The 27983-nt window shown below is 37.5% G+C and overlaps 1 protein-coding gene across 4 annotated transcripts in view; it reads right to left on the reverse strand.

Moving 5' to 3' along the window:
• CPNE8 (copine 8) overlaps positions 1-27983 on the reverse strand; it is a 164185-nt gene that overhangs the window by 32619 nt on the left and 103583 nt on the right. For 3 of the 4 annotated variants that reach the window (XM_036889385.2, XM_036889387.2, XM_036889386.2), the window contains 4 exons: positions 21156-21231; positions 17037-17090; positions 15947-16008; positions 1584-1630 (listed from right to left, as the gene is read on the reverse strand). In XM_036889385.2, the coding sequence (XP_036745280.2) occupies positions 1584-1630; positions 15947-16008; positions 17037-17090; positions 21156-21231 (239 nt within the window). The remainder of the gene's footprint in view (positions 1-1583; positions 1631-15946; positions 16009-17036; positions 17091-21155; positions 21232-27983) is intronic. The other variant, XM_036889388.2, reaches the window with a different exon arrangement.

Consider the following 27983-nt stretch of genomic DNA (forward strand, 5'->3'; position numbering starts at 1 on the left):
TTAAGCCAACTTTGCATTCCTGGGATCAGTTTTACTAGGTTGGTATATAATTCTCTTTATGTTGCTGGATTCAGTTTGCTAGTATTTTGTTGAAGATTTTTATATCTACATCCATAAAAGAGACTGATCTTCAGTTTTTCTTATTTATGGATATCTTTACCTGGTTTTGTTATCAAGGTACTACTGACCTCATAGAATGATAAGAGAACATTTCTTACCTTTTCTATTTTTTGGAAGAGTTTGTAAAAAATTGGTATTAATTCTTTTTTAAATATTTGGTAGAATTCACTAGTGAAGCTGCTGCCCAAATAAACTTTGTGGGTAGATTTTTTAAAAATCTAATTCAATCTCTCATTATAGATCTATTCAGATTGCCTATTTCTTTTTAAGTCAATTTTAGTAGTTTGTGTCTTTCTATTGAATAGATTCTTGCTCTTTAGCTTGTTGTGCTAATGCTCATCAGTGAACAAAAGATAATATTTAAACTGTTTGGATTTCAGATATTATTTTTATGTTCCATATTTTACTGAATAAAGCATGTGAATAAAAATCATTAACTTGAAGCAATAATGTGGAGTATAAACATGTAGCCCAAGGTGAGCTGAAATAGAGTTTGGGCTGCTCATCCCTACTCCTAGGTTTAGTACTAACAAGCCAAGATGCATTTATTAGAAAAAGATTTTCTGGACCTAAATTTCCTTATTTATTTAAGAGGGTGGTTGGAGTAAGAGATCTCTAAGATGCTTTGCTACCTATGTCTATTATTTTGTGAAATTTTAGGGGATAGTTGATGTGAAGGAAATGTGAGATAAAGGAAATATAATGTGAGAGCCATAAACACAATAAGCAATTTGGAAAAAAACAGTTCTAGGTAAACATAAACTGATGGCAACTTCTGGTAAAAGTTAAATAATGAGATTCATGTTCCTATTATACATAGGAACTCAATTCAAATGGTTGTTCCATTTGAAACAAAGTTACTTCAAAATAAAATAAAAGACCAGTTTTTTTCATATATATAATATATATGAATGATGAATAACCCCCACATGGGATGTTACATGATAATCCCTATGAATTAATTAAATGTAAATGTGTTAACAAGAGTAATTCTTAAAAATGATCAGGTAAAATTGAAGCAAATTGCATAAGGTATATGCACCTGCATTATATTTTTATAAATTAATACACACAAAAATACTATAAAATGGGGATTATAATTAGACATGTCAGAATTATAGCTATGTGTGGAGAGGAAGAGAGGGTAGAAGAAATGGGACAGGGATACACAGTGGGCCTAACTAGATGTTTAATTGTCTTTTCAAAAGTATGTGAAACAAATTATAATATTTCAATATTTAACAAATTTGAATGTAACTACTATGCATTTTGTTATATTTCTTATAGTCTTTTGTATGTCTGAATTATTTCCCAATATAAAAAGAAAGAAAAATTAACTGAACTTTTTGGAAAACACTTCTTAAGTATAGAAGTATAGGAATAATATATCTAACTTCATGAGAATAAATATTTTTCACAGAATTGCTTATAGTTTAAACAAGTGGATAGTCATAAATACTCACCATTTGATGCTGTAAAATCAATAGCCACTGTGAAATTGATCTGCGTTCTAGAATAAAAAGTAAATAAGAATCATTAATGATTAACTTTGTAGAAAAGAGTTTGATTTCTATACGTGTTATGTTTTTTAACATCACTCATTTTTCTTAAATGTAATTACTAGCAGGTATGTTACAGTACACACAGCATAGCACCAGACAGTTTTACAAGGTAAGAGGTTGGCAGAACACCTTTAAAATTATACAACTGTAAAATAAAAATAAAGTGTCAGGAATAGAGATAGTGCCTTTAACTAGGTAAGGGAGCTATTAAGTCAAACTTCAAATAACTGTTTGCTAGACTGTAGCACTTCTTACTAATTTGCTTTCAAAACTATTTTATAGTCATTGTAAAATTATTATGCCCTCAAAAGTATGGCATAGATAAAATCATGTATTTTTAATAATATCACTCCTTAAACTAATTCTTTCCAACAATCCTGAAAATGTGGATTTCTTTTTTTCTTCTTTCCTCAGAAGTGAAGTGTTTCAGATACTGAGCTATCTATCCCTTAGTGATCACAGCATTCCTGAGTATATGTGTGTCCATTTTGAGAGACAGATAAATGTTTATATAGATACAACTGGTTATATATACTTTAAATTTGCAGCACATGGTAGCTACCCAAAATTATCTTACTGAGTTAGTTTTTACTTTTCCTTTCTTCTTTTCTATACAAACCAAAGAGATGGCTTGTATAGAAAATTCATTCTTTGGATAGACCCCTGATTCTTTCTGTATATAATTCCACCTCTTTCTCACCAAAGAAGGCATAAAAACACAAGTGACAAGATATGATTGCTGGAATAGCCTATGATCATATCTAATTTGGAAAATAATTTTAATTAAAAGAGTAAAGCATTTGAAAACATGAGTGCTTAGATTATTTTTAGTAACAAATTACTTCTGACACCCGGCAACTGATTTAACCTTCAAAGTCTGGAACTGCTGTTTACAAGGTGGCAGTGGTGGTGATGCTGATCGGGGATAATACGGCGTAGGGTCCCTTGTCCTCCTCTTAGTATAAAGTATAGTGCTATTTCCTTCCTTGTCGAAAAATGCATCCAGAAAAGCCCTAATACTATTCAGGTATTGAAACAAATTCTCCCCATTTTTTCCCCCTAAGGAATGAAAACCCTGTTGTGCTTCACATTTAGTCAAAATGAATACAGATTCTCTTTATAGCTATATGGTGGTTTTTTTTGCAGGGTAGAAATTGGGTTTATAGGCTAAGAATATAGGTTAATTTGGAACATAACACTAACCATTATGAACGAAAATGAGTTAAAAACCTTGAGAGAGAGAATACAGTGAGACATTGGGAGAACAGTCTGAGATAATAAATCCCTTGGAGGAACTGAAACAGCCACCATCAGCAGGACGCTTAGCATTCTGCTGCTGTGAGAGAGCGACTGGGGTATACAGAGCAGTAAGGTGCATTAGAATGGGGGCACAGAGAAGTTTTGAGTCTAAAAGAACTGGGTTTGAATTCAAGTAACTTGGCGACATTACACAAGTTTCAAAACCCTCAGAGGGCAGGCACCTGGCACAGATAAAGCAATGACTGACAGAAAGATTCCATGAACTCTATCTATTTACCCATCTATTTATATATGTATTTATATATCTATATACACACACACACACATATACACACACATGCATTTAAAATGTGTTTTTACATAGCTTATATTAATTAACATCATACTAATTTTTAAGAGACGACACTATTATTCTCCTTTTACAGACAAGGAAACCTATGCTCACAAAATGTAATACTTTCCACACAAGTAACAAATGTCAGTATTGGAATTTGAATTCACATCTAACCCCAAAGACCATATTTGTACACTCTATACTACTATAATTCTGCAATTAAATATTTGTAAACTGCCTGGCTGTAACAAGAACACAATAAAGGGTAGTGATGATTATGTTGCAAACCTAAAAATGATACTACACAATCCTTAATGATAAAGAAACAGGTATATTCTTGTGCTTGGCAAATTTGTCCTTCAACCAAGTATGTTACCAAATACATAAATCACAAAATTATTGGTGTAAATGCCTTTTTATGTTACTTTATTCAAATGACTATTCCTTAGGAAAAACATCACTGGACTTTCAGAACAGTTATTTCATTTAGCACATCATTAGGGCTAATATAGGAGTTGACTCTTGGTTCAAGGTCCCTTAGGTTGTAGAGTGTGGACACCTTGTCTTGATTCAACTCTCTCTTTTTGAGAGACTCTCTTATTCAACTCTCTCATTGTCTGCATGATGCTTTCTACATATTGAAACCTCACTGTATTTACTGGGTGAATGAGTGTATTCTTTTCATGACTGTTTCTAGTATGTTCTCCAGGGTAGCCCAGGATATATAGCATAAACACCAACTTCTTAGAAGCAGATAGAAAACTGCCCTAATCTGAGAGCCAAAGGTCCTTTCAAAGCTAAAGCTGTGCCTAGCCAAGCTACAAAGAAAAGGTATGACTATGCAGTGAAGAACTATACTTACATGAGAATAAGAGAGGAGATATTATCAGACCTTACTGAAACCTCTAGTTAGCTCAACAAAATGAATTACAAAACCAAGTAGATGAGGTAAAAGAAAATAATGAAGGGCTAAAAAAAGAAATGAAGGAAGGAAGGAAAGGAGAGAGGAAGAGCAAGGAGAGAGGGAAGCAGTTCCAGGAAACCCTTTGAAGCTTTGAAGCCTAGGACATTCCCAGACTGAACAGGAAAGACAGGTGCATTCAGCACTAAATCACAACTTAGGTCATTTGGCAATTGTGGTGCATCAGAGAATCTCAGCAAGTAAAACAGAATCCTTGATACATATATGGTGGTTAACACATCAAAATCTGATTAATTCTTTGCTTCACTCTACATGTCAGAAAGAATCTCACTCCTTTACTATTCAGAACCAGCAGTATGGAAGTCAGATGAGAAATATGACAGCTCATTACATAAAACACTTCATGGCTCTAACAGACTCAGCCTATTATCACACTACATGGATTTTTTCACTTAAAAAAACTACAGTTTAACGATTTTTTATTGAGCATCTTCCGAATGCCAAGCACTGTGCTAAGAAAATAGGAGCAAACCAAACACTACCCTTGACAATTCCAGCTTTGCTACTACTAAAAATAATGGCAAAACAGTAGAGAAGTTTTCACTGAATTCATAATCAACAGCAAAACCTAAAACTCTACTGTGCACTTGCTGCAGATAACACCTTATTCTTTCCCATGATTCCTAAGAGTTTCCACTCCTATTACCATGTATGCTTACATACCAAGTGACATTCTATGTATTTTGAAAATATTAAGTAATAACAATTTTAAAAGTGCTAGCAATACTATAACTTTAGAAGACTGATTTCTTAACTCATTTTTTTTGTCCTCGAAATAAACCAAACAAAATACCTTTATCAGTAATCCTGCTTTTCTTTTTCATTCTTTAATATTGCTTGAAGCCTGATGTTGGAGAAAAAAATCAATCACCTGTCAAAGTAAAAACCCTGAATTTGCACAAAATGACTCCTGGCAGCGTTTTCAAAAAAACTATCACACAGAGATCCTCAGAACAGTTTGCTTAAGAAGCATTACTTTAGCTGTCATTTTACGTGTCAGACAAAAAAGAGCAGAATTTCAAGAAACCCGATAGGAGTGCTATACTCCAGAGTAGAAAAAAGGCATGCCTGACAAGTTTCATGAGTTAGTAGTAACATCTCATGAGAATTCTCCACGCATATGTCCTAGTACCACTAAAATACATACTTGGAATATGTCCTTATTTTACTCTGCCAAAAGCCGAGAATGACAGAGAAATCAGATTGTCAAGATGGAAGATTAAACTAGCACAGCAAGGAGCCATAGAGAACAAGTATACATGCTCGGGCCAGAAAAACTACACATATTTACGTGTGGGCATGCACAAGTGCACGCATGCATGCGTGTGCACACACACACACACACACGCACACACCCAGGACTACCATCTTAGACTTGCCACAGCTGGCGTTATGAACTAATTACTGAGAACTAATCCCGTGATGGGGAGGTGCAGGAAGATTGTTTTACTTTCTTTCTGACCTCAAACTGTATCAGCTGTACAAATGGAACATTAACAATATGAAAGATACACTTTCCCCATCCTGTTTAAAATTCATCTTGACAAATGCGGAGTCAGATCCACTAGCTGCTGGAACTTAGAACCTGTAAATGCAGTTGGACACACCCCTGACTAACATTCCTCTTTCTTGTCACCCTGATTCCTAGATGATGCTCCTGCCTTGATTTCTTATGTGCACTCCAGTTCACACTTCAGTTCTGGAACCTTCCCTGACCGCCTGGTCACCTGCCTCAGACACTATCCTCCTGCCCGGCTCAGCGTGGGCTAACTCTGAACCCATTTCTGCCCCACCTTGTCCCTCTTTCTTAAAAGTTGTCCAACTACCTGGATGACAACACAGGCAGCTGCCACATTCGAAATTTTGCTGCATCTTCAAAATTCTTGCTTCCCGTGCCCGTCAACTACTCACAGGATTAACAGCCCTCAAGTGAGATCTGCTATAATGAGGCCAGGCTCTGAGATGCACAATGCAAATTCAAATACAAATTCTTTCACCCGTCAGCAACGTGATCTTGGAAAATGGTCAGGATGACAAAACCTTCTTGGCATTGTTGTAAGGATGAGAAAAGCACCTGTCCCTCAGTAGGCACTGGGTGAGTGGCTATGACGACTACTGTCACCATTACAGATGCTAGTTTTTTGGACCTGAGTTCAGCAATTTCCTTGACAACTGGAGGGTGTGGTGCTTATCGAATTTCCGGATCTACCAGCTTCAGGTCGTGCCTCAGAACATGACCCTCCCACGTCAGGTTTCTTCTCCTTCACATCAGCTGCTAAGGTCCCAAGCTGCCAGCACAAACAATCTAACCGTGATAGAAGGGGTCACCTGGGTGCTTCCTCTAACAAAATCCCTCTGCATGAAGTAGTTGTAAGCTTTGACCCCGGCCTCATTTTCCTTCCTATCCTTCCCAAGCACTCTGGATTTCTGAAGGATCGCTAAATGTCAAAAATAAGAACAAAAAGAAGCCAGAGAGACAAGTGATGTGATTCTTCAACTATTTATGCTAATATTCTTGGTGGTTACTAAATCTAGTTCTCATAAATCAATAAATCTTTTTGGTTTCTGTGGACTTTGGAGGTAGAGTTCAGCATTTTTTAATGCACTAGGAATGTTCTAAAGTACAACTTCACAAGATCTTACAGCTCAAGAACTCCTTATCAAGGAAGCTATGCAAGATGACTAATCTTTTTTAAACCAGTTTAGAAAATATCTCATAAATGATGAAATCAAAACAAACAAAATATCAACCCCAAACCAAAAATACAGAACTCAAGTGAGGTAGGTGCTGTGGTAGCAATGAAGCCTAGTAGAAAGAGTACGAACTTTGGACTTACAGGCTGGGGTTTGAAACCCAGAATCCTAACTGGCTAGCTTTGCAAAACTACCAAGTCTCTGAGCCCCAATTTTCTCATATGATATATAGGTAACGGCTACTTTGAAGGAGTCCTCTGATTACTAGAAATAAAACCCTGCACATGATGGATATTCTACATGCCAGGGGACTAATGTCCTCATCCATCTGTGTCATCCTCTCCCGATGCATAGGAATCCTTTCCTCTGTTGGGTCAGAAGAAACAGTCCTTTCTATGCTTTAACATATATTCCTTCTTTATTCTTCCCATAGTGCCACTCAGCGGTGTATCAAGGATGGGGCAGCGAGCCTCCAGCCAGAGCAGGCAGTAGGGGGTGCGCTGTCTATAGAAAACTTAAAAACAATAATGTAATCTTCCCATGCTAATCTACATTTTAATATCACCATAACACCAGCAATTCTCGGCAGGGTCAGTGATGAATTCTCCTCCTCTACCAGCACCTGCCCTTAGTCAGCCACTCTGGTTTCTCTGTTTCTCTTCCCCCATCTCCCAACCTATCAACTGCCCACCAGAGAGACAGCATGGCTACAAGCATATAGGCTGATCATGAAACATAACGCAAACCGTCAGACACAAAACAGTCAATAGTTTAGCTCCATTAGCACTAGTGTCGGTGGTGACTCATCCGTGCAGTTTCCTTGGACTTTGAAATGCAGAGCAGAGAAAAAAAATCATTTGAAAAATAACCTAAGCTTGCAATGAAACCACAATCTCAAAGGATAAAACTGGACATCTCTACTTTTAAAGCGTGAATTTTGCACGTTCAAAAATTAGAACAAGCATTAGCCAGAGCCATGTTGGTGAGTCTGAATATACTGCAAAAGCGTCTCTTCTAGATCTTAGTTTAGATGGGTTTAGTTTCGGTGTGATAACGTTCTCTGTGAATGTATTTATAGAAGGCAGAACGGCCTTATTTGTATTAGTTCTTTCCGCATTCGGTGCTGCAGGGTCTGGCCCTCCCCTGCGTTGATGAATACAGAACACTTGGGTGCCACGATGAGATGCACTATAAAAAATGCTCGATATGCACATTCAGTTGTCAGATAAGAAACTGGATTAGGAAAAGCAATCCTCACAGCGCTGTGCGTTCTGGAAGGATGGGATCCCTGAGGCAACATTTCAATGTCATATCACCAATTATATAAAACTAAGGCGAACCTTTTACAGCATCACTGTACTTGCTTAAATATTTTTAAGGAAAAAAAATCTTAATGGAGTCTGTTGATCACAAACCCATCTTTAAAATAAGCCTGCATCAAGAAGCCCATTTAGCCTTTAAAATTAACTTATAATAAGTAGGTATCTCTTTTCTTTCTCTAAGACATCTTACTTCTTCCAAGTGGGATATAAACCTTTTATCTGTAATTTCAGACAAATTTTAAATTCTGGGTTAAGTGTTCGGGTCGAGATCAGAATGGGAGGAATGTCTTGGTTTTCCACCAAAGAGAACTGAACTACAAAGAATGAACTTTGATTGACTTTGTGAATTTGAATGTGCTTTTTTTCTCTCTCCATATCTCTGATAACTGGGACAATTTCCACCAATGAAATCATGATGATCAAATCAGATAAGATATACTGGAACTTGAAACAAACTGAAATTACTCAGAAAAATGATAGCTAGCATTTAGAGGGTTAACTGTATGCCTTTAATCCACTTGGCCACTCTCCAAGACAGACATTATTATTTTTATTCCCATTTCGTAGAAGTGGAAATAGGTTATGCTAAAAAGAGGCAGGTCTAGGATTTGAATTAGGCAAGTAAAGCTGAAATCACACTCTCAGCCACTACTACACACTGCCTCAGTTACCAGCAACCACGTCTTTGCAATTGACTTGATTTTTTGAGAAACATTTACCTCTTATTTTGATCCCCAGAATTGTCCACCAAGCGTCTCCTGTATTACCCTCTCTCATGTTGCCTTTTCTGTTAAGATGTGAGGGAAATAAGTGGCTCATGTATCTAATATTGATCTTGTCTTTTTTCCAAGTTACTAGAAACCCAGATAGAGTTAAGATGAAATAATTTCTGCAGAGGCCACACAAAAGCACGTTTCCTTATCACCAAAAAAGCCTGGCCTCTCTGTTTTGTTTGGGGAACGGTATGAGGCACACAAAGAAGGTCCCAGGATGATAAAGCCCGTGATGATTACAGACACGGAGGTTTGTAATCCACTTCACTGAATTCTCCCTCTCTTTGCTTAAAAGTCCTATTTAGTTATCACATTTCATTACACTAAGAGATTTGGAGAAAAGCGTGTAAAGTCAGGCTTAACATGGTTTTCTAATTAATCCATATTTTTTCAATGGCTAACTTGTGTTCAGCTCTATAAAAATATTTTCAAAGAGCCGGTCTCTTTGAGAAGACAAATCAAGCAAATGAACAATTAGAAGGACACCCAGGGAAACTAGCAACCACTGGATGTAAATGATAGGGGTGTGGGCAGCTCATTGGGACCAGCCGGACGAGTTTGGGCTCTCTTTAGAGAAAGAAAATGACAGTCTGTAGACCTGCAGCTTTCTAATACATTCAATTTTGTGATAAAAATATAGACAAGGGCTTCATGTTGACATGAAATTCTGGTAGCTTAGACGGACTCTGCAGGGTTTGTGATCTGTTTTCCCCCTTTATCTGCCAAAGAGATGTGGGAAACTTTATAGATATTTGTGCTTGGTCGTGTTAGCAGGGGAGTGAAGAGTTTCACAAAGACTTAAGATACCAAGAGACTGAAGGGCAGACAAAACCAAATTGGTATTTGTGATTCTACCCTTGGATACAGTAAGAGCTGTTGGGAATATGGAAATATGTATTTTACAAATCTGTAGAGATCAGTAAACCATTGCACAAGTAATAATAAATTATAATAATGAGGTGATACCCTAAAGGAATATTTTAGATTTCAGAACAGTCTGTGACTTTAAGTCAATCTGGCATTATCTTTATTAATGGTCAATGGATACTCAATGCCATGGATTGAGGATTAGTGAATAAACATCTTTAGTAGGCAATTACATCTGACTTTTAGAATTTAAAGCTATCTCTCTATAAGTAAAGAAAGTATCCCCTGGGGTAAATATACAGAGTATGATTAAAAATAATGACTCCAGGGTCAACATCCAGAAGACAGTCAGTTTTCATCACTCCACAGTTAAAATTCCTTTGTGGATATTATTCTTCTAGTTTGAAAACTCTACTCCCACAAGTCATAAAATGTACCTTATGCTCTGGGAAAAGCATGGTACTGCTTAACCAAAAAAAAGAAAGAAAAAGACTTCTAAAAATTAGATTTTTATTTCACAGAATATTTTGCATAAAAATCGGATCTTGGTTAGCTGAGAATGCATCTGTCTCATCTGTTCACTGGGTGCCTGAATCCATAAACCTGTTGACTACGGTTAACATTGTTTTAGGAATCAGGACAGTGAATGAAAAGTAACAAGCTAACAAATTGGTTTCACAAACAATCAAGGTTTTATTTTCATGTAAATATCTACATCAATGACGGCTGAAGTAACGGGAACTTCAAATGCCCAATACTAACAATTAGGCCCATAGAGAAATTCCTTTGAATGGAAAGATATTAAAGGACTATGAAAACAATTTTGTTTAGTACTTAAATGTGTTCATTCTTAGCTCTGCATAATTCTACTTAGATTCACAAGAAAATAAATAACATTTCTGTCATTTTTCTATTCAATCATTTCTTGTGAGATGAAACGAGAAGGGAGATGAAATTTTAAAGTGCAAATCAAGAATTTCTTTCTAAGAGTTTCATCACGATGTGTTAGCCGTGCTTGTACCCCGTCAGTCACCTGTTCTGCCCCATCTCTGTTCTCACGCTCCCACCCATCCATTTAAGGCAAATGGTTTATAAAATGGATGTAGAGAACACAATGAAATTCAGGAGGAGAACTTCAACTAAACTTTATTCTGGATGGCTCAGAGCCCACCAGAGTACCAACTTAATGTTGTTACTCCTATTTTATATGATGATTTCTCACCTTTTCTGAAGACCACTAGCTTCATGTGTCAATTAAGATTCAGTATGAGGAGCATAACTCAACAACAGATTCTTCTGTAGGACTAGAAAGGATACGGTGAGCAGGTCCCTGAACCGATGTCACTCAAGTTGGCAACCAAAAGATGTAATAAATGCTGACATCTCAGCATATGAAGTTCAGAGTGAATAGTTAGTAGATTTATTTAAAAACATTGCATTAAATACATTGTTCCAATTGTTTCTGAAAAAAACACTTTGGAAAGCTGGTAGAGCATCTCTTCGAAAAGCTAAATTTGATCATCCCACAGATCTTCAAATGCCCTAATATGACTACTTTGGGTTGCTTGGCTGATTGCAGCCCAGTGAACTGTTCTCCTGTGCCACAACCTCAGGGTGAGGGCGAGGCCAGAGGGCCGAGGGAAGAAGACTTTCCTCAGATGGTGCCCGAGAGCAAGGACATCAAGGGCCGAGGTGTGAATGCTGGGGAAGTGTAGCCGAAGGTGTGACCACACTAACGGGGGAAGCTGCCACCCACCTTTCTGCCTCCCATCCTCAGCTGAAAATACTCAATTCTTGTGTTGGGACTGGGGAAAGAAGGAAGGGAGGAAAAGAAAAAAAAAAAACAGGGGGGCGGGGTTTGAAATCTGTGTTTCCAAAGACACAGCTGTTTAAACACAGGCTTTTACAAAGGACATCACAATAGCCGATAAACAGAGGTTTTCACATATAATATAAAAACTGGCAATGGTTTATAATATTTATCTACAAATCAGCAAAAATGGAAAAGAGGCGGCACTATTCAGTAAGGTAAGGATACGGTCAGCTTTCATACACAAATGTTAGAAGTGTGAATTGTTATTTCAGGAACACGATTTTGAAATATCTAACAAATTGCAAAATACACATACCATTTTCTCCAACCACACTTTTTCCAGGAAGTGAACCTGTAGACGTGTTTAATGAGGTGCAGAAAAGTATGTACCCCTATTTAAAAGAGGAAAATAATGTGGACGCAATGGAAGTGGGTATCACAGGAAAATTTTAAACTAAATTATGTGCATCCTTATAATGGAAACTGTTAAAATAAAGTAAACATACCAGCACTGACAAAGAGATATATGTGCACAATATATTTAATGAACAAAATTTACATTATAGAATATTGTGCGTCACATGACCCACAGTTATAAAAACTAATGTTATGTGTTTGGTAATAAACACATTTCTAACAGTGATCTCTTGAGAGTATGAATATGGGGGAATCTACCTTCATACAAATTATTTTCACTTTTACCTAATTTTTCTTTTTACCATTGCACATTTCATGTTTATAATGTGAATCCAAAATATGAATATTTCTGTTTAAAATCTGGGAGATATAATATTTCTTGCCCCCAAACCTGAAAATGTAACACTAATAAGATACAAGTATTCTGTGGTTCTTGACAAAGGATTACTATAGAGAACACTAAATATTACTGGGGTGTTTAATAGTTTTCAGAATATTTTTTTAGTTCTAGGAGACTAGAAATTCTGACATTCACAAGAATCAATAGTCATTATCAAAACTATAGATAACTGTCAATTACTGTTTCATTCTAATTTAAAATGAATGCAGCTAATTCTATTCTATTTTGCTATTATTCAGAAATTTTGTGTAGTTATGGGTCTGCTTTTAATATGATGTATCATCACTACAGTACCTTTATCTCCTTGAAGGTTGAGATTCCTTAATAGTAAAGGCAGAAAGCCTGAAAGGCTTACAATGTCTCAAGCAGGTAAAAAAAAAACAGGAAATCTATCAAGAAAAATAAAAATTATTTACAGAAAGATTTGGACTAGATGTTTGTAGCTACATTTCCATATTTGTGTTCTCTTTTCAAAGTGCTATCATTTGTTACTTTCATACCAGTAGAGATGTTTAAGAACTACAGGAATATGAAACTCTATCAAAGCCCATCAGGTATTCTATTAAGTAAATCTCCTGTTCAACGTGCATGATTCACAGTTAAGTCAGTTTTAATCTTCATAACTATCTAATAATAAAATTCTTAGACATTCTGCATGTCAAGCATCATTTTCCCTTAGGCTACATAAATTAAATTGTAGTTTTGACTGGCAACAATTAGATATAAATATATCTATACAAAGACTGAAATTAACAGTCCAACAAGTAAGTGAACTTCATTTTAATTATTTTTAGAGAAAGAGCAAATGATCAATGTGACTATAACTCATGAGAGAAAGAGGGAGGGGAAAGTGGGTGAGCAGAAGGGGAAGGGGGCCAATGGACAGATGTTAATCCACATGAGGCATTTCACTCAGGGCTTGACACATAATAAGTGTGGTCAGCAGATGCGATTACTATATGCAAACTACATTGTACTGTAAGCTGGTAGGTTAGAGTCAGTCTTCTCTAAGAATATAAACAATAACTTCAGAGCAAAGGGACATAGTTCATGAAAGGGTTGGAAAATCAGGCGGAAGGCCATTATCTACAGATGAAGTGCAGAACTACAGACATTCAGGTGAACTGCAGGAAACGGAAACTTAGCTATAGGAAATTATTTGCCTGTCATTATCTAGCATGAGGAGTATCACAATAAAGCCAGATCCCTCACAATATCATTACTAAAAATTCCAATTTAAATTGTTTGCTCAATTGCTTACAAGTCCTTTAGAGCAAAGACAGATACATAATACGTATTTGCATTTCATGATCAAAAGGAACAACATATTGATAACTGTATATTACAAATATAATGTAATATGTATACAAAGATGCACATGTATTACATTTACCTTCATATAAAAATAATGGATTATCTGTACTGTCTTTTAGAGAATATGGTTTATAAAAATTGATGTAAGTCAAGTTAGATTAATTATGTATTGAAATTCAAACTCTATTTCCACAGACCCCATCTGTGTATCAAAAAGGAGTTCTTATAAAAGTCTTGGGAAGGCAGGACTGGAACAAAGTGTACATCATAACTTGGGCTTCATTTATATACAGACTTCGGGCAGAAAAAGGTCACTAGCATTTCTTTCAGCACAGGTGGTGCCCTAAGGAGGAGTATAAGGCAAAAAAAAAAAAAAGAATGTAGAAAAATAGGACAGTGTGATAAGGTATGACTGTCATTGTTCTAGGTATTGTAGAAAACCCATTTCCTCTAATTGGCCATTAGCATCTTCAAAAGGATGTTAACCGTAAGAAGTGAGTTTTTGGGGTGTTGCCAATAAAACAAACATAAATGATACTTTTTGTAGCATATGTGTATGTTTCCAATAAAAGTGAAAATGTCTTTTACTGACAGACTCACATGAAAATAATACTGACCCAACATATTGAGTATTTCTTTCACACACACACACACACACACACACACATATTATGCAAGCTCACAAAGCAAAAGCAAAAGGAATTTTTAACATTTTGAAGCTTCACATCATTATTTCAACATGGCAATTATTGCCAGATATATCAAATACCTTTTTGTTAATTTAGAAAGAGTAGGCTAAGGATGTCCTCTGTTTTACCATCTTTCTTTACCAACTATTATCTACAGCTACAAAGGAGTTTATTTATGCAAGCATCTATTTTTTTAGGACAAATTCAACTATCATTTTCTCATCTTTTAAAGATAAAAATATGCACCCACATTGGAATATTAAGAGTGTTGGCAAATATTTTTTCTACTTAGTATATTTTCCTTTAACTTTATTGAAATGACTACTGTAATTTTGGAGTCTGTGCAGTCAGGTGAGAGGTTCAAGATGACTATGTGGAGAAAAGATTCTCCACTTGGGTAACTATCATTTATGTTTGTTTTGTCTCCTTTACTAAGAGCAAAATGGGACAAGCTCTCTGTTCTCTGGGAAACTATCTCTGTTCCTTGGACCCCTCATTCTCTCATCACTTTCTTCCACCTCATGACAGTTTATCAGTGAATCAGTATTGGGAAAATAAATTTGCTAAATCATAACTAAGAAGAGGTTCACGGGAGTATTGTCTCTGACTGCTGTTACCTGTCATGAAGTTACTCACTGTGTTCAAATGGGCCTCTCACCAGTTTTGTATGTTGTAAATACAATGGGACAGCAAACTTATAACTAGAATATGTGGACATTTTAGGCTGTATGTTAATGAGTGATTTTTATCAATTTCTAGGGATGCTTGGTTAGGTAAAAAATGGGAACAACAAAGTTAAAAATATGAACAAAATTGGAAAAACTTCCTTATATACTAGGGTATAAGAATCCATGGTATGTTAGCAGGACCAATTCTGTCAGGGCTTTGGGAATATTTCAAGAATGGGTACAACCATTTTTTTTTTGGAAATGTATTCCTGCCTGGAGCTCTGGAAGCAAATGAATGACTATTCACCACGCGTTTCTGCATTATGATTTTATGACAAGATACATTCTTTAATATTCTGGAGCTAGAACATAGATTTGCAACAAGCCCTCAAGCTTTTCTTCTATTTTGAAAATAATAAAAAGTATATCTAAGGAATCCCATATGTTAGGCAAATGAAACCGTCTTTGAAAGTTCATATAATAGCTTTATCTATGACTATTACTAACACAGTAAAGTTTTTTTCTCTCAGTCAAAGAATAGTTCGAATTTTCCCCAAAAGTAATAGCTCTTGGCACATAAGTTTATCCCTGAAGGTCTGAAACAAAAGTGCAAAGCCCATCAAAATATAATAAAGGTGATCATTTCAGCAGCCTATTACCCAGTGATATCATTTGCTACACACATGGAAAGAAATGCTTAAGCAATGGAACAATTTCAGAGAATGACTTACCCTCCTTTAATATAGTCAAGGAATGAAACTTCTGTTTCTACCAAGAAAGAGAGTAAGGTTACCTGGGGAAAGAAAGAAAAGTAAGGAAAACAGAGCAGAATTACCCGCTAGAACTGACTGCAATCTCAAATGGACTTTCTTTCTAATTAGTAGAGAGAAAATCGTATTTCCCAGCATTCTGACAATCAATACAGTATTCTTTATTACAATCTGCTAGGACTGATCATTCTTACATTTAACATCACCAGAAGGAAAGAGGCCAAAAAATATTTAACTAACTCCTGTCTATGACCGGTTTACTTCCTTTGAAGAACAAGATGAAAATAATCTACAAGGACATGGTGTTATTATTTCTCATTTTAGATAAAAGGGAAGATGAAAGGGAGCTGGAAAATGCTTAAAAACTGAAAGCTCAGAATCAGTGAGCTAAGCCATTCCAGGGGAAACATGTGCTTGTGTCACGGTCCTAGAATGATGTCATCTAATATTTTAATGTCATGCTTTACAGAAATTTGTACAAGGAAACTTGGAGAGAAGTTAGATTTTGCTGGTCTCCCAAGGAGAGTTAATCTTAAGATAAAATATGCAGTACATTTTTATGGAAATAGGAGGATTTTTATTTTTCACAGTTTCAGATATTTTATCTCTGCACCTTGCCGTATTGATCTAACCCAGCATTCCTACAGTTATTTTAATGCACGATAACCAAGTACTTTCACATCCCATGAGTCTTAAGAGTTTAGTGTAGCCTGTAAAGAGTATCATATTTCTTATTACCACTTAAGTGTGTTTGTGTCTGCTCTCTAGTAGTATTCCACTGAATGGAGAATTCTTAACAAAACTTCCGCTTCCTTCAGAGGTCATGTGGCCCCTAGGACAACCTGCAGAAAGCTGGGCCTCTACCTCCGGTAAGGTATTCCCCAGTCTGACCATTCTCACAGCAGGTTGATATTTCTATCATAAACCTTCATATTAAAACCTTAAGTGAAACTGCTCAAGCTGTCATAAACGTCTATTTTGATCAAAATGGTATTTACCTTTTGTATTTATCTACTCGAACTCTGACTGAATAACATAGAATTTGACTTACTGTTCCTGAATTAGTGTATTTTTTCTTTTTTCCTTTCTTTTTGGGATTCACCACCTTAAAAAAGCAGATAAAACAACGATTATGTGTTAGGTTTTACACTGAAATTAAAAAAAACATGTAGTTCAACCTGCATCTTCACTTCTTAGGCATTTATTCATTTACAAACACCTTTAGGTGACTCCTGGATGGTCATTCAGACAAAACATCTCTGCCAACATGACTAGTGATCATCTTCTTTAAAAAAAATCCTTTTTTTCAGTAATACTCTTCTTAATCATTTAATATCCAAGGTCCTAAACAATAATGATTGCTTTGTAGAAAAACTAAGTTGTGAATGAAAAGTATATCCAAGAGACACAACTACAACTTTTTTTTTATTAGGTTAAATATGCTAACATAGCAAATCACCCAAACATGTGATAATTGAAGGGCTCAATTCCTTGACAGCGGCACTACTTTCCACCAGACACCCTGGCTTCATAATCACTGGTATAGGTCTGTTTTGTGCACAAAAGGTTGAAATTTTGACTGTCGATTCCTTGAGGAAATATTGTACCTCTACAGTGTACAAGATACTGGAGGAAAAAGGAAATACACAGATGAGTAAGAATGTTCATTTAATAGGATAAATAAACCACCTAAGTGCCTTCAGAAGACCCTTTAGCCCATCCCGATCCAAAACATAGAGGATGCGTTTTGACAGGGAAAGAAAGGTGAAAGAATTAATGAGTAAGTATCATTTGAACTAGAATGTATTAATCTAAACTAGGGCTCCAATAAAAAGGAACAGACAGATACGACATTCTAGAAAGAGGAAAAATAACTGACACAGGTTGGTGGAAGTAGAGAGCAAATGCACAGAGACTGGAGATGAATCAGATGAACCTGAAGGGCTGCTGGCACATGGGGGCAGCGAGAGACGCGCCCGTCCGCATGCACGGAGATCCTGGGGGGCCCCTGTCCTCGCTTCTAGCTGCCTCACAGCCGCCATCCAGCAACTGTCCCACAGGGACTCTGGACAATCCTGTCTGCAGCCCCGTGGAGCCTGACCGGGTCTGACACTCGGTTCCAGCTCCACCCAGCCACGGTTTGTGAGCGGTCCTGCAGGCACAGGGACCCCCAGGAACACTCAAGACTGCACCTCGGGGGCCCTGGAATGTCCCAGTATCTGGCTCCAGGCCCACCAGCCTCTGTCAGGAATGAGTTCAGCTCCATCAGGGACTTAGTGGGAGACACGTCCATCTGCGCCTCCAGAGCCAGGTCTGCAGATGTTGGTCTGGGCTATGGAACCTGAAGCAGCCACGGGGCTCAGCCCAGGCCCCCTTCGGCACGGTCCAGGGCCCCTCAAAGGCCCTCAGAAGTCACGCCCATCTGCACCCTAGCAAGGGCACACTCTGGGAGGAAACCTGGCCTAGGGCCACCCCCTGAACACGGTGATGCAGCCAGTGTCATCTACCTGGGGACCAGACGGAACCCCGGCCTGCCTAACCCCCTGGTGTGGGTGTGTGCACCTCCCCCACGGACCCCACTGCGGACCTACAACAGCTCGGAAGCCAGCCGGGACCCCGCATGGCCGCGATTCTAAGGTGGTTCCATCAGCCTGGACAGAAGAAGGTCTTCACCTGCCAAAACCAGTCTGTGGACCTCTGGGGGCCTTTTAGAGGCTCAGTCACGCTGCCAGGGCTCTAGAGGGCGAGCGCTTGTGCCGGCCTGGGCCAGAAAAGGCCGGGGAAGCCCTCATCCTTCACGGGGCGTCGTGTCTCTGCTCAAACAGCAAGTAGAAGCCGAGGCGGACCTCACACGGTCGGGGCTCGCGAGGAGTTCTCCATGTCACGAGTCTCTGTCCCCCGTGTGCCGTCCCCGAGCCGACCAGGTGAAGACCTCAACGGCCAATGCAACAGGAACACAAGACTGTAGATTTAGCCCAGTTAACTGGTCACTAGTTAAATAAAAGCAACAGTAACAAGCTGTGGGGAAGGCAGGGATCTGATCTCCAGCACTCCTATATTATGTTTTTAAAAAATCCAGCATTCATCAAAAACATAGAACATAAAATATGCACAGAAACAAACAGGAAACATGGTCCACACATGGGAAGGAAGCATCATGGAAACCCCCCAGGAACCGGCAGAGAGGAGATTTGACAGTGTCTTTAAATCAGCTATTTCAAATATGTTTACAGAGCTAAGGGCATATGTATAAGGAATATGTAGAAAGGAATATGTATCAAGAATTAAAGTATGAAACAGTATCTCACCAAACAGAAAGATCAGTAAGTATGTCAAAATTATAAAAAGAACCAATAGAAATTCTCATTTTGAGAAGGGCAATAAATGACATGAAAAATTCAGCAGAGGGGTTTTACAGAATATCTATCTGAGCTGGCAGAAGAAATAATCGGTGATCTGGAAGACTGGTCAACAGATTTTTTCTAGCTGAAGGAACACAGAGAAAGAACAAAGGGAAAAAAAAGAACAGAGCCCAAGAGATCCATGGACACGACAATGGAGGCATAACGGGACACCAAACGGAGGGAAGGACAAAGGGGCAGGAAGGACCCTGGGGGAATAGCGGCTGACGATTCCCATGGTTGTCCAGACGAAACTGAGTCCCTTTGCATGTGTGCAGAAAATGAAGTTTCCAAGGTAATTGGACCAAGAGCTGATATTGAAACTACTTGTATATAAATACATAAGGGTCTCCAAGACTTTCTACAGATTGATCTCTTCTATTGACAATAGGTATAATAAAAATATATATATATTTGAAGTTATTGCACAAATATCCATACAGGGTATTTACTAAGGAGTAATTGTTACGAAGCTTCTTTGTCATCTCATCAGGTGTAGCACCAATCTCATTAAACTAGCTTTGGTGGAGAAGAGAGATCCAAAGAACAGAAGACGTTATAAATGCCAAAGGAACTCAAAGCAGTTGATCCCTGGAGGCTTACAGGCGACAGGCAGTAGGTGAGTCCTAAGTACAAGGAGGACTACCATGCACGTGTTACTCCTGCTCAGCCTGAAGGTGGGCAGAGAAAACAGGCAAACACAGAAGGACGAGCCATCTTCCATTATGGCCAATGCCTGCTTAGAGCCTTAGGAATCCTTCCCAGAAGACCTGGATGGAGAAGCTGACCCATTACCACCTTTGTCCTTTCCTGGGCTGAGTTTTCCTCCCTCTGCAGTATCAAATGGTCCCCTGGGTACACGACTACATTCAGCCCTCATCAATATGCACTCAGCATGTTCCGTGTATTTGTCTTTTTCGTCAGACACTGAAGTTTCTATTCACCTCTATCCCTATGCACTGTGTGGAATATAGAAGCCATGTGAGAAATATTTCATTTACAAGTTAATGAGTGAATGAATGCATCGAATACAACTGCTTTAGCCCAGTAAGAAGCTGGTTGAAGGAGATTCCTCCACTCTTAAGTTTAAAGATATTAATTTTAGGGTCAATCTGGAGCTACCATTATTGACTAAATACTGTGCTATTCTCCTCTGCTCTCCATGTATATTAAATAAAAATATTTACACAGTGTATAGATAACATAGCTCAAGGATTAACAGTGCTAAAACATACTGTGTGCTCAACACATCTGGTAGTTAACTGGCAAGGCAGGTTTAAGGCAGAAATAATTAGTGTGTTTGCTTTAAGAACTTGGATTTCTTTAGTGAGTGAGTCGTGGCTCGTCATGACCTTCAGTCTTCATCGAAACAGTGAACATGTTCAGACACACAGCGGACCTCAGCTCATTTTATAACACCATGTTGACATAACTAAAACGTATATTTTTCTCTTTTATCGAAAAAGGGTCCAAGGGGTTGAGGTTGGTAGGAAGGCAAAATATCAAGCCTGAAGCTCAAGGAAAAATGAACTTGAATCCAAGCTGAATTTTATACACAATAATTTTTAAATCTCTCAAAACAGATCTAAGAGACCATGTGACTTGAAGAGAAATATCATTTAATCTCAGAAACAAGTATGCTCAATAAGTTGAAGGAGTCTTACACATATTAGTATTTTGTTAACCTTTGGCAATTATCCTTTGTGAAATCTATACTTTTAAAACATAAATTTACTTATTCCAGAAGAAAATAATAAAAATCTTCTTACCTCATATACATTGAATTGTGATTGCCCTCTAGAAAGCTCCCTATAGCTTGTTGTAAATTCCCCAATGAAATCATGGCTAAAATTAAAGGCAAAGAACATATATTAGCTTTTACACATTTGTCAATTATGTTTTAAAGCTTTTTAGAAATGTATACATTAATCATAAAAAAATGCTTCATATTATCAGCATAACATAAATAATATTTTGAAATAAATTTTTATTTCATGGTTCTTTATATATAAAATTTAATTTCAATATTCTTTATGTATACTCAAAAATTACATTTTGTTAGTATTCAAATAATATTTAATCACACCAATATCAGTATTTCAAATGGGGATGTAAGTTTTAATAGCTCATGTCACAAAAACATTTCATCATCTATGCTATTCAAATAATTATTTATTAGAATGAAAGTTTAAAACACTTAAAACTTATTATTTATATCAATTATCACAAAAGTACAAACATCTTTTCTATGACCAGGATATACTAGGACACTATTTTTTAAAAGGTATCCCATGTAAACATGGATAATAGCTACCAAGCCTTCTTTCAACAATAATTTAGAAGTACATTGTTAACACCAATGTGGTTTTCCTGAATTTCTTCACGTTAAAGCAATGCTCACTGCCTTCTCAGAAAGCAGCCCTTCTACAGGGGCCTTCTCAGTTTAGTGGGGGAAGGGCTGAAGATTCATGAGGATGTGTTCGTTCTCCCTCTAAAATCCTTATCAGTGTGACTGCTGAAGCTGACCTGTGCAACTGTAAAAAAACATGTTACATGTCCAGCAGTTTAGGGGGCACTTGATTCCTACCACTCTGGGCTCGCTTAGTGGCCCACTAGGCTGAGCCACCACTGCAGAGAAACGCTGGTATTCAGTGCAACGGTGAAACGTGATGCATCCGAGGAAAGAGATAAAATTTGCAGGCGCTCAAGTCGTGTAACAAACATAAGGGATGTTACTGCTATTTGTGTCACAGAATTTAAGCTTGGACCCTTCACGTTGCAGATGCAAGGTGTGCATTCCCATTAAGGAAAGGTATTTCCCCAACCCTCAGGTAGGTTTAATGCTGAACTGTGAATCACTAAGACCCCTAAACCTTCCACAGACCTCAAAACCAGTGACAACAAACAGATAAGTTGCAACTAGTCAACAAAACACTGATTCCTGAAGATGCGATTTGGTAGAAAAAACTAATTGCCATTAATTTTAATAGAGTTTTTGCAATAGGAAATGTTTAAGTGTGAAATGCAGCTCATTCAGATATCCAGCCACCCACTTCTCCCTTATCTCAAAGGTCTTGAACACATCTCACAGTATGCGATTCGGGACATTCCCCTTTACGCCTGGATCGCCTTGACTTCTTCTAGATTTAACTTCCAGAAGCAGATCCACACACATGGAAATGGTGAAAGCAAAGCGGATTGAACACTGTATAAATATATTTGTATTTATGAACCCAAACCCCTAGTCCTTGCTCTGAACTTACACGGGAGAATCACTTAAACAGTACTTGATGCTACACATTTCTAATAAATGAAACAATTCTTCTTGACCTTCAGAAGTGCAAGCTCACAATCATGACATCTTTCACTGGGATCTTTAAAATGCTGAGCTATAGAGATTCTCTTTAGAATCTACCCTCCTCCATTCCTATGCCTGTTTCAGATATTTTAAGTTAATAGCTAGTGAAATAAAAGGTTCTGTTAGAGCACTTCTGACACACTTCTGTGATACTGGTAAGTGTGGACAAGCCTTATATAACCAGAGCTTACCAAACTAGTGGTGGGAACTTAATACAGAGGCTTAAAAACTGCCTGGATTTAAGCCCTTATGGTAGTTTTCTGACTGTGCTAATCCTACCCTCCTTTGGTTAACTGTTTAAAATCAACAGTCCGTGCTTACTTAATGCTAAATTCCTGCAACTCAACACTCATCAAAATCTTGGTACAGAGGGGCAATATTTACTGGTCCCAAGTAGTGTGATTATTCAATCAAATCTCAGGGAAATGTAATATACCCGTCTAACAGAGGGCCAGTCTAACAGAGGGCAAATCTGGACCCAGGGACAATAGTCATGTTTACAACACTGCACACTGACAGACCCAGGCTGAAGTCACCGCAAAACTTTCTAAGAAGCGGCGCTGTGATATTTGGTGCTGTTTTGTTCTTGTTAAATTTCTTACTCTCTGTAGAATTGAGTGATGAACAATGGGTGCAATTCTCTTTGGGCTCAATGTCAGAAAGGACCCTGATGTCTCCCCCTGACTTAGTTGTTAGACAGCCTAAAGCCAAACTTCTAGGAGAATGTCTTGGTGATACGCTGGCCCAGCAGACTTCCCAGACCCCTTTCCCTATTTCCCCTCGGCTTCAACTTCCTCACAGGGTGTAGTTCATCATCTTATTCTATGCATTTCTACAAGCTTCCTTGGGTCCTCTTCAGAATAAGACAGGACATAAATAAAAGAATAAATAAATACACCCCCCCCCATTCTGAATCTTGTTCAGGATGATTATTTTGAACACTGAATTTGCATGTCTTTAAAAGCAGTGCTATCATTGTGTGGTACAGGGGAAAATGTACTGAGTTACAAATTGCATTTCAGCCTCCAAGAGAACATTTCTGTGAGATAAAGAAAACACATCATTGTGTCTTTTCAGATCCAGAGAAGTAGATGATCAGGAAGTAAGGATACTGGTCAAAAGGTCATCAGCACAGGCAGTAAGTGGACAGAGCAATAAACCAGCCAGCCCTAGATAAAAGGTGCTTTGTCTCCAGAATAAATCTGAAGAATTTGGGTGGATAAGCTGATGGATTCTCAGGCTGCCTGTTACAGATCTCTTGGAATATATGAAAATTTGTAGAGTCTCCTTTTTAACCTGTCCTACTTCAAAAACTGTATGTTAAAAACATATACAAGTACTTTAAAGAAAGCATTAGATGTGGTTTTCACTGATTTATTCTTACAATAATCTTTTCCCCTATCATCAGCTCTTCCTAGACCAGAACAGAAAAATGTAATTTGCTTTAATATTTTTATCTGTTCATGATTTTCAATCACCATATTAAAACAATTATCACTATACAGAGAAATACGATGGAAAGATTTTCATAATAAATCACAACCAACAATTTCCTTGTAATTCAATAATACTACTTTGCTATTTCCTGTTAATTTAATCGTAACTAATTGGTCCATGTTCTAAGTCTCTCTGACCGCATGTACAAAATAAAGTTTACTCCAAGGATATTCACCTGATCTGTGTCTGTTTATATCTCTGATTTTTTCCCCATTCTTTTTACAATGTATATATGTTACTTAAAATCTGAGGACATAAATTAAAGAGATATTTAAAGCAAATGATTACTTCTCTAGCTAGTAGTGTGGCTTTGAAAAGGCTTCTTTGAGGAAAGTGGTTAATTGTTAAATAAAATCTGTATATTACTCTGTTAAGAGAAATGGATATTATGGATATTGAGATTTACTTCTGAAAGTTGTAAGCGAGTCCCTACTTAACAAACATGTGCACCTCCCCTACTTTGGGCATCTTCTTCTCCGGTACCATTTATCTTTTACTCTACAGCCTAGCTTTGTCCTCCAAGAAAATTTTCCTGCTTAACGGCCTTCCGGTCGGCTCGCCAAGAACCCCACCATCTCTCCATCATCACCCTTCCTGCCCTGTATTGCTCCTGTTGCTTACCTATCTCTCATCTCAGCCCATATCATCCTTGAAGATAAGGTGATAAATTCATCTCAGTACTCTTAGCATCTACCTCAGGGCCTGGTAAACACTGGGCATGGCTGAATGTTGTGAATTATCACGTTATTACCACAAGTGCCAACCACATCATTGTTGTTACTCTCTCTTCTTCTTGAAAGTCACTCTGAGAGTGAAGAAGATAGCTGCTATGTTCCCACAGAGTCACATCAAAGGCACAGAAAGAAGAGACAGAGAATATTGTTTTTTGTTGGCATTTCTGATGGTATTCCTGAAGGCCAGCCTGCCCTGCAGACAACGGATTCTTATTTCTGGACTGTCATTCTACTAGTTTTGCACATATTCGCACAAATGGCAAGCACGTCCGGAACCCATCTCATCACTTCCTCTTGAATAGGTCAGCCAACTTTGGGATCCTCATGTCTTCACCTAAAAATCGGAGGCAATGCCTACTTACTGTTTCAAAAATAAACCCACAGAATTCATTTGATTCTTTATGGGAGGTATTTAACTCCTTAAAGAAGCCACTACTAAAGTACGTTTTTGTAATTATTAAGAATATGACTTCGGACCCATATATGTAGTTTTTAAAGATGTTTCGGTCAAAGTAACTTGTGAAGATGCAATAGGCTTATGAACTGGTATGTATTGTGCTGTGACATTCTGGAGTTACACATGCTTGTGGCTTGTCCTGCTCTGATGCATGAATGCTTCATTCATGAAGTAATACCTCTCCTCTGGAGCGCATCGTAGGGTGACATCTTTCAGGTGTGCACTGAAGGAGACTCAAATGGAGCATTTGTATACAAATTGTATATTAAAGACAGTTTCTGTGCACACCTATGTTTACTGCAGCACTATTTACAATAGCCAAGATATGGAAGCAACCTAAATGTCCATCAGTAGATGAATGGATAAAGAAGAGGTGGTACATATACACAATGGAATATTATTCAGCCATAAGAAGAAAACAGATCCTACCATTTGCAACAACATGGATGGAGCTGAAGGGTATTGTGCTCAGTGAAATAAGCCAGGCAGAGAAAGACAAGCACCAAATGATTGCCCTCATCCGTGGAGTATAACAACAAAGCAAAACTGAAAGAACAAAACAGCAGCAGACTCACAGAACCCAAGGAGGGACTAGCAGTTACCAAAGGGGAGGGGTTTGGGAGGGTGGGTGGGGAGGGAGGGAGAAGGGGATTGAGGGGCATTATGATCAATGCACATTTAGTTCTACTTTTTATTAAGTTTAGAAAACCCTTCTAAATTCAGAGATCATTTCATTGTCTTCTATGTTCTGTATGTTTTACTCTTTCTATTTATGTAGAAATTATTTTTGTCAATGTATGAGTTTTGATTCATTCTTTAGTTAGCTTGAATCTTATACATAAATTATGTCAAATCATAGAAAAGTCTCACTTGGTCATTTTCCAATTTACTGTTCTTTCTATTCTCATTCTAAAAGAAGAAACATGGGTGCCCTTGACCTACCAGCCTACTTCCCCAGCAGGGCTCAGATGGAGCTACTATATAATGTTGGGTTCTGAGAGCTATAGAATTTAATACTAAACCATGTCTACAGACCAAATTAAAAAATAAAATGTTCAGATAACTTCCTTTTCTATGCCAAGGAGTTAACCCTCATTCAGCAATGGCGGCCCTGCAAAGATAAAATGATTCATTTTGGAAAGGTGAACTTACAACCCACATCTTTCCTGACAGACATTTATAAAAGCCTCAGTTCCGTCCACTTGCCCTCGATTTCAGAACTTGCTAGAATGTTTTGTCCTATTCACAACAGTCCTTTATAGTATGGTCTCTTTCTTCTCTTTCTATGACTATATAAATTCTGTGACTATGTAAAAGTTCTATTTCTTTCATTACTATGATTCAGGCTTTTCTTTAGTTCTGAGTTCTTTTCTTTTGCCTTAAACTGCATTGTAATATTTTTTACGGTTGTGTTAGTCTGTTTTTACTATTCTTTCAGGATCTGTTTACTTTTTTAAAATATTTATTCCCAGTACTTTGTTGTATTATGATACTCTTGCAAAATAAATAGTGATTTTAGCATAGTAACAAATATGTACACTCTTTTCATAAATAGCCATCTACTTATTTAATCTTTTAATCTAGTGGAAATTATAAATAATTACAGAATTAAATTTAGGAAAATCATGCACACATTCTAGCGACCATAATGGTATGATTCTCCTTTTTCTTTCTTACAGATGGAGGAGCTGGCAAGTGACTGGATATGGTGGAGGAGTCCACACGATTTACTCTTTCAGGTCTGCAAAGCCTGGGATTATGGTGATAGCTAGAGATAATTCTCAAGGCGTGTAAATCAGGAGCACCAAAGTAAATGTAAAAATACAAAAACATTTGTCTACTCACCCCCTGTTCAGGGTCTCTTATGGGCCTTCCGACTATCCCAGCTCCCAAGGACCTTCCCTGGGCTCTTTAGGCCATTGCATAACCCAGCAAGTAAAAGGCAGAGAAAAAGGGCTTCTAGGACACTAACCCTATTATACAGTATCACCTATTTTGAAAGTTGGTGAACATTTTGAGTATCACCCCTGGTAATCTCACAATGGAATAAAACCTACAAGAGGAAAGGTTTTATTTAGTGGTGAACTTGATGATTGATTCAAACTTGGACATAATTAAATAGTCTCATTCTTCCCCTTGGAAAATAGAGTTAACTCTAAAGGTCCCTTCCAGCCCTAAGGACTCTAATATTACCTCGTACCAAAATTAGAAATTAATTTATACTCCAAATTTGGCTGATGATGTTCTAATGGAGACAAATGAATTAAAGAGTAAGGTGACCAAAAGTCAAAGTTTATGCTATAAATATGTCTGTTAACATGAATTCAATGATTTTTCTGTTGAGTTGGTGAAAGTTGTCAGTATGTGAACATGGAATAAAGCAGGACATTAATCTGTATGACAAGAAGATCATAGATAAATATAAAATCTAAAATGTCTGCAAATCGTGAAGAAAAAAACTGAGAAAACGACAGCTGAATTAATCAGTCACTGCCTGAAGTTTCACCAGAGAAATAAAAGCCCTAATATTCAAGATAATTTCATAAATTCA

This window comes from Manis pentadactyla, chromosome 14 (assembly GCF_030020395.1).
Source record: "Manis pentadactyla isolate mManPen7 chromosome 14, mManPen7.hap1, whole genome shotgun sequence".
Lineage (NCBI taxonomy): Eukaryota > Metazoa > Chordata > Mammalia > Pholidota > Manidae > Manis > Manis pentadactyla.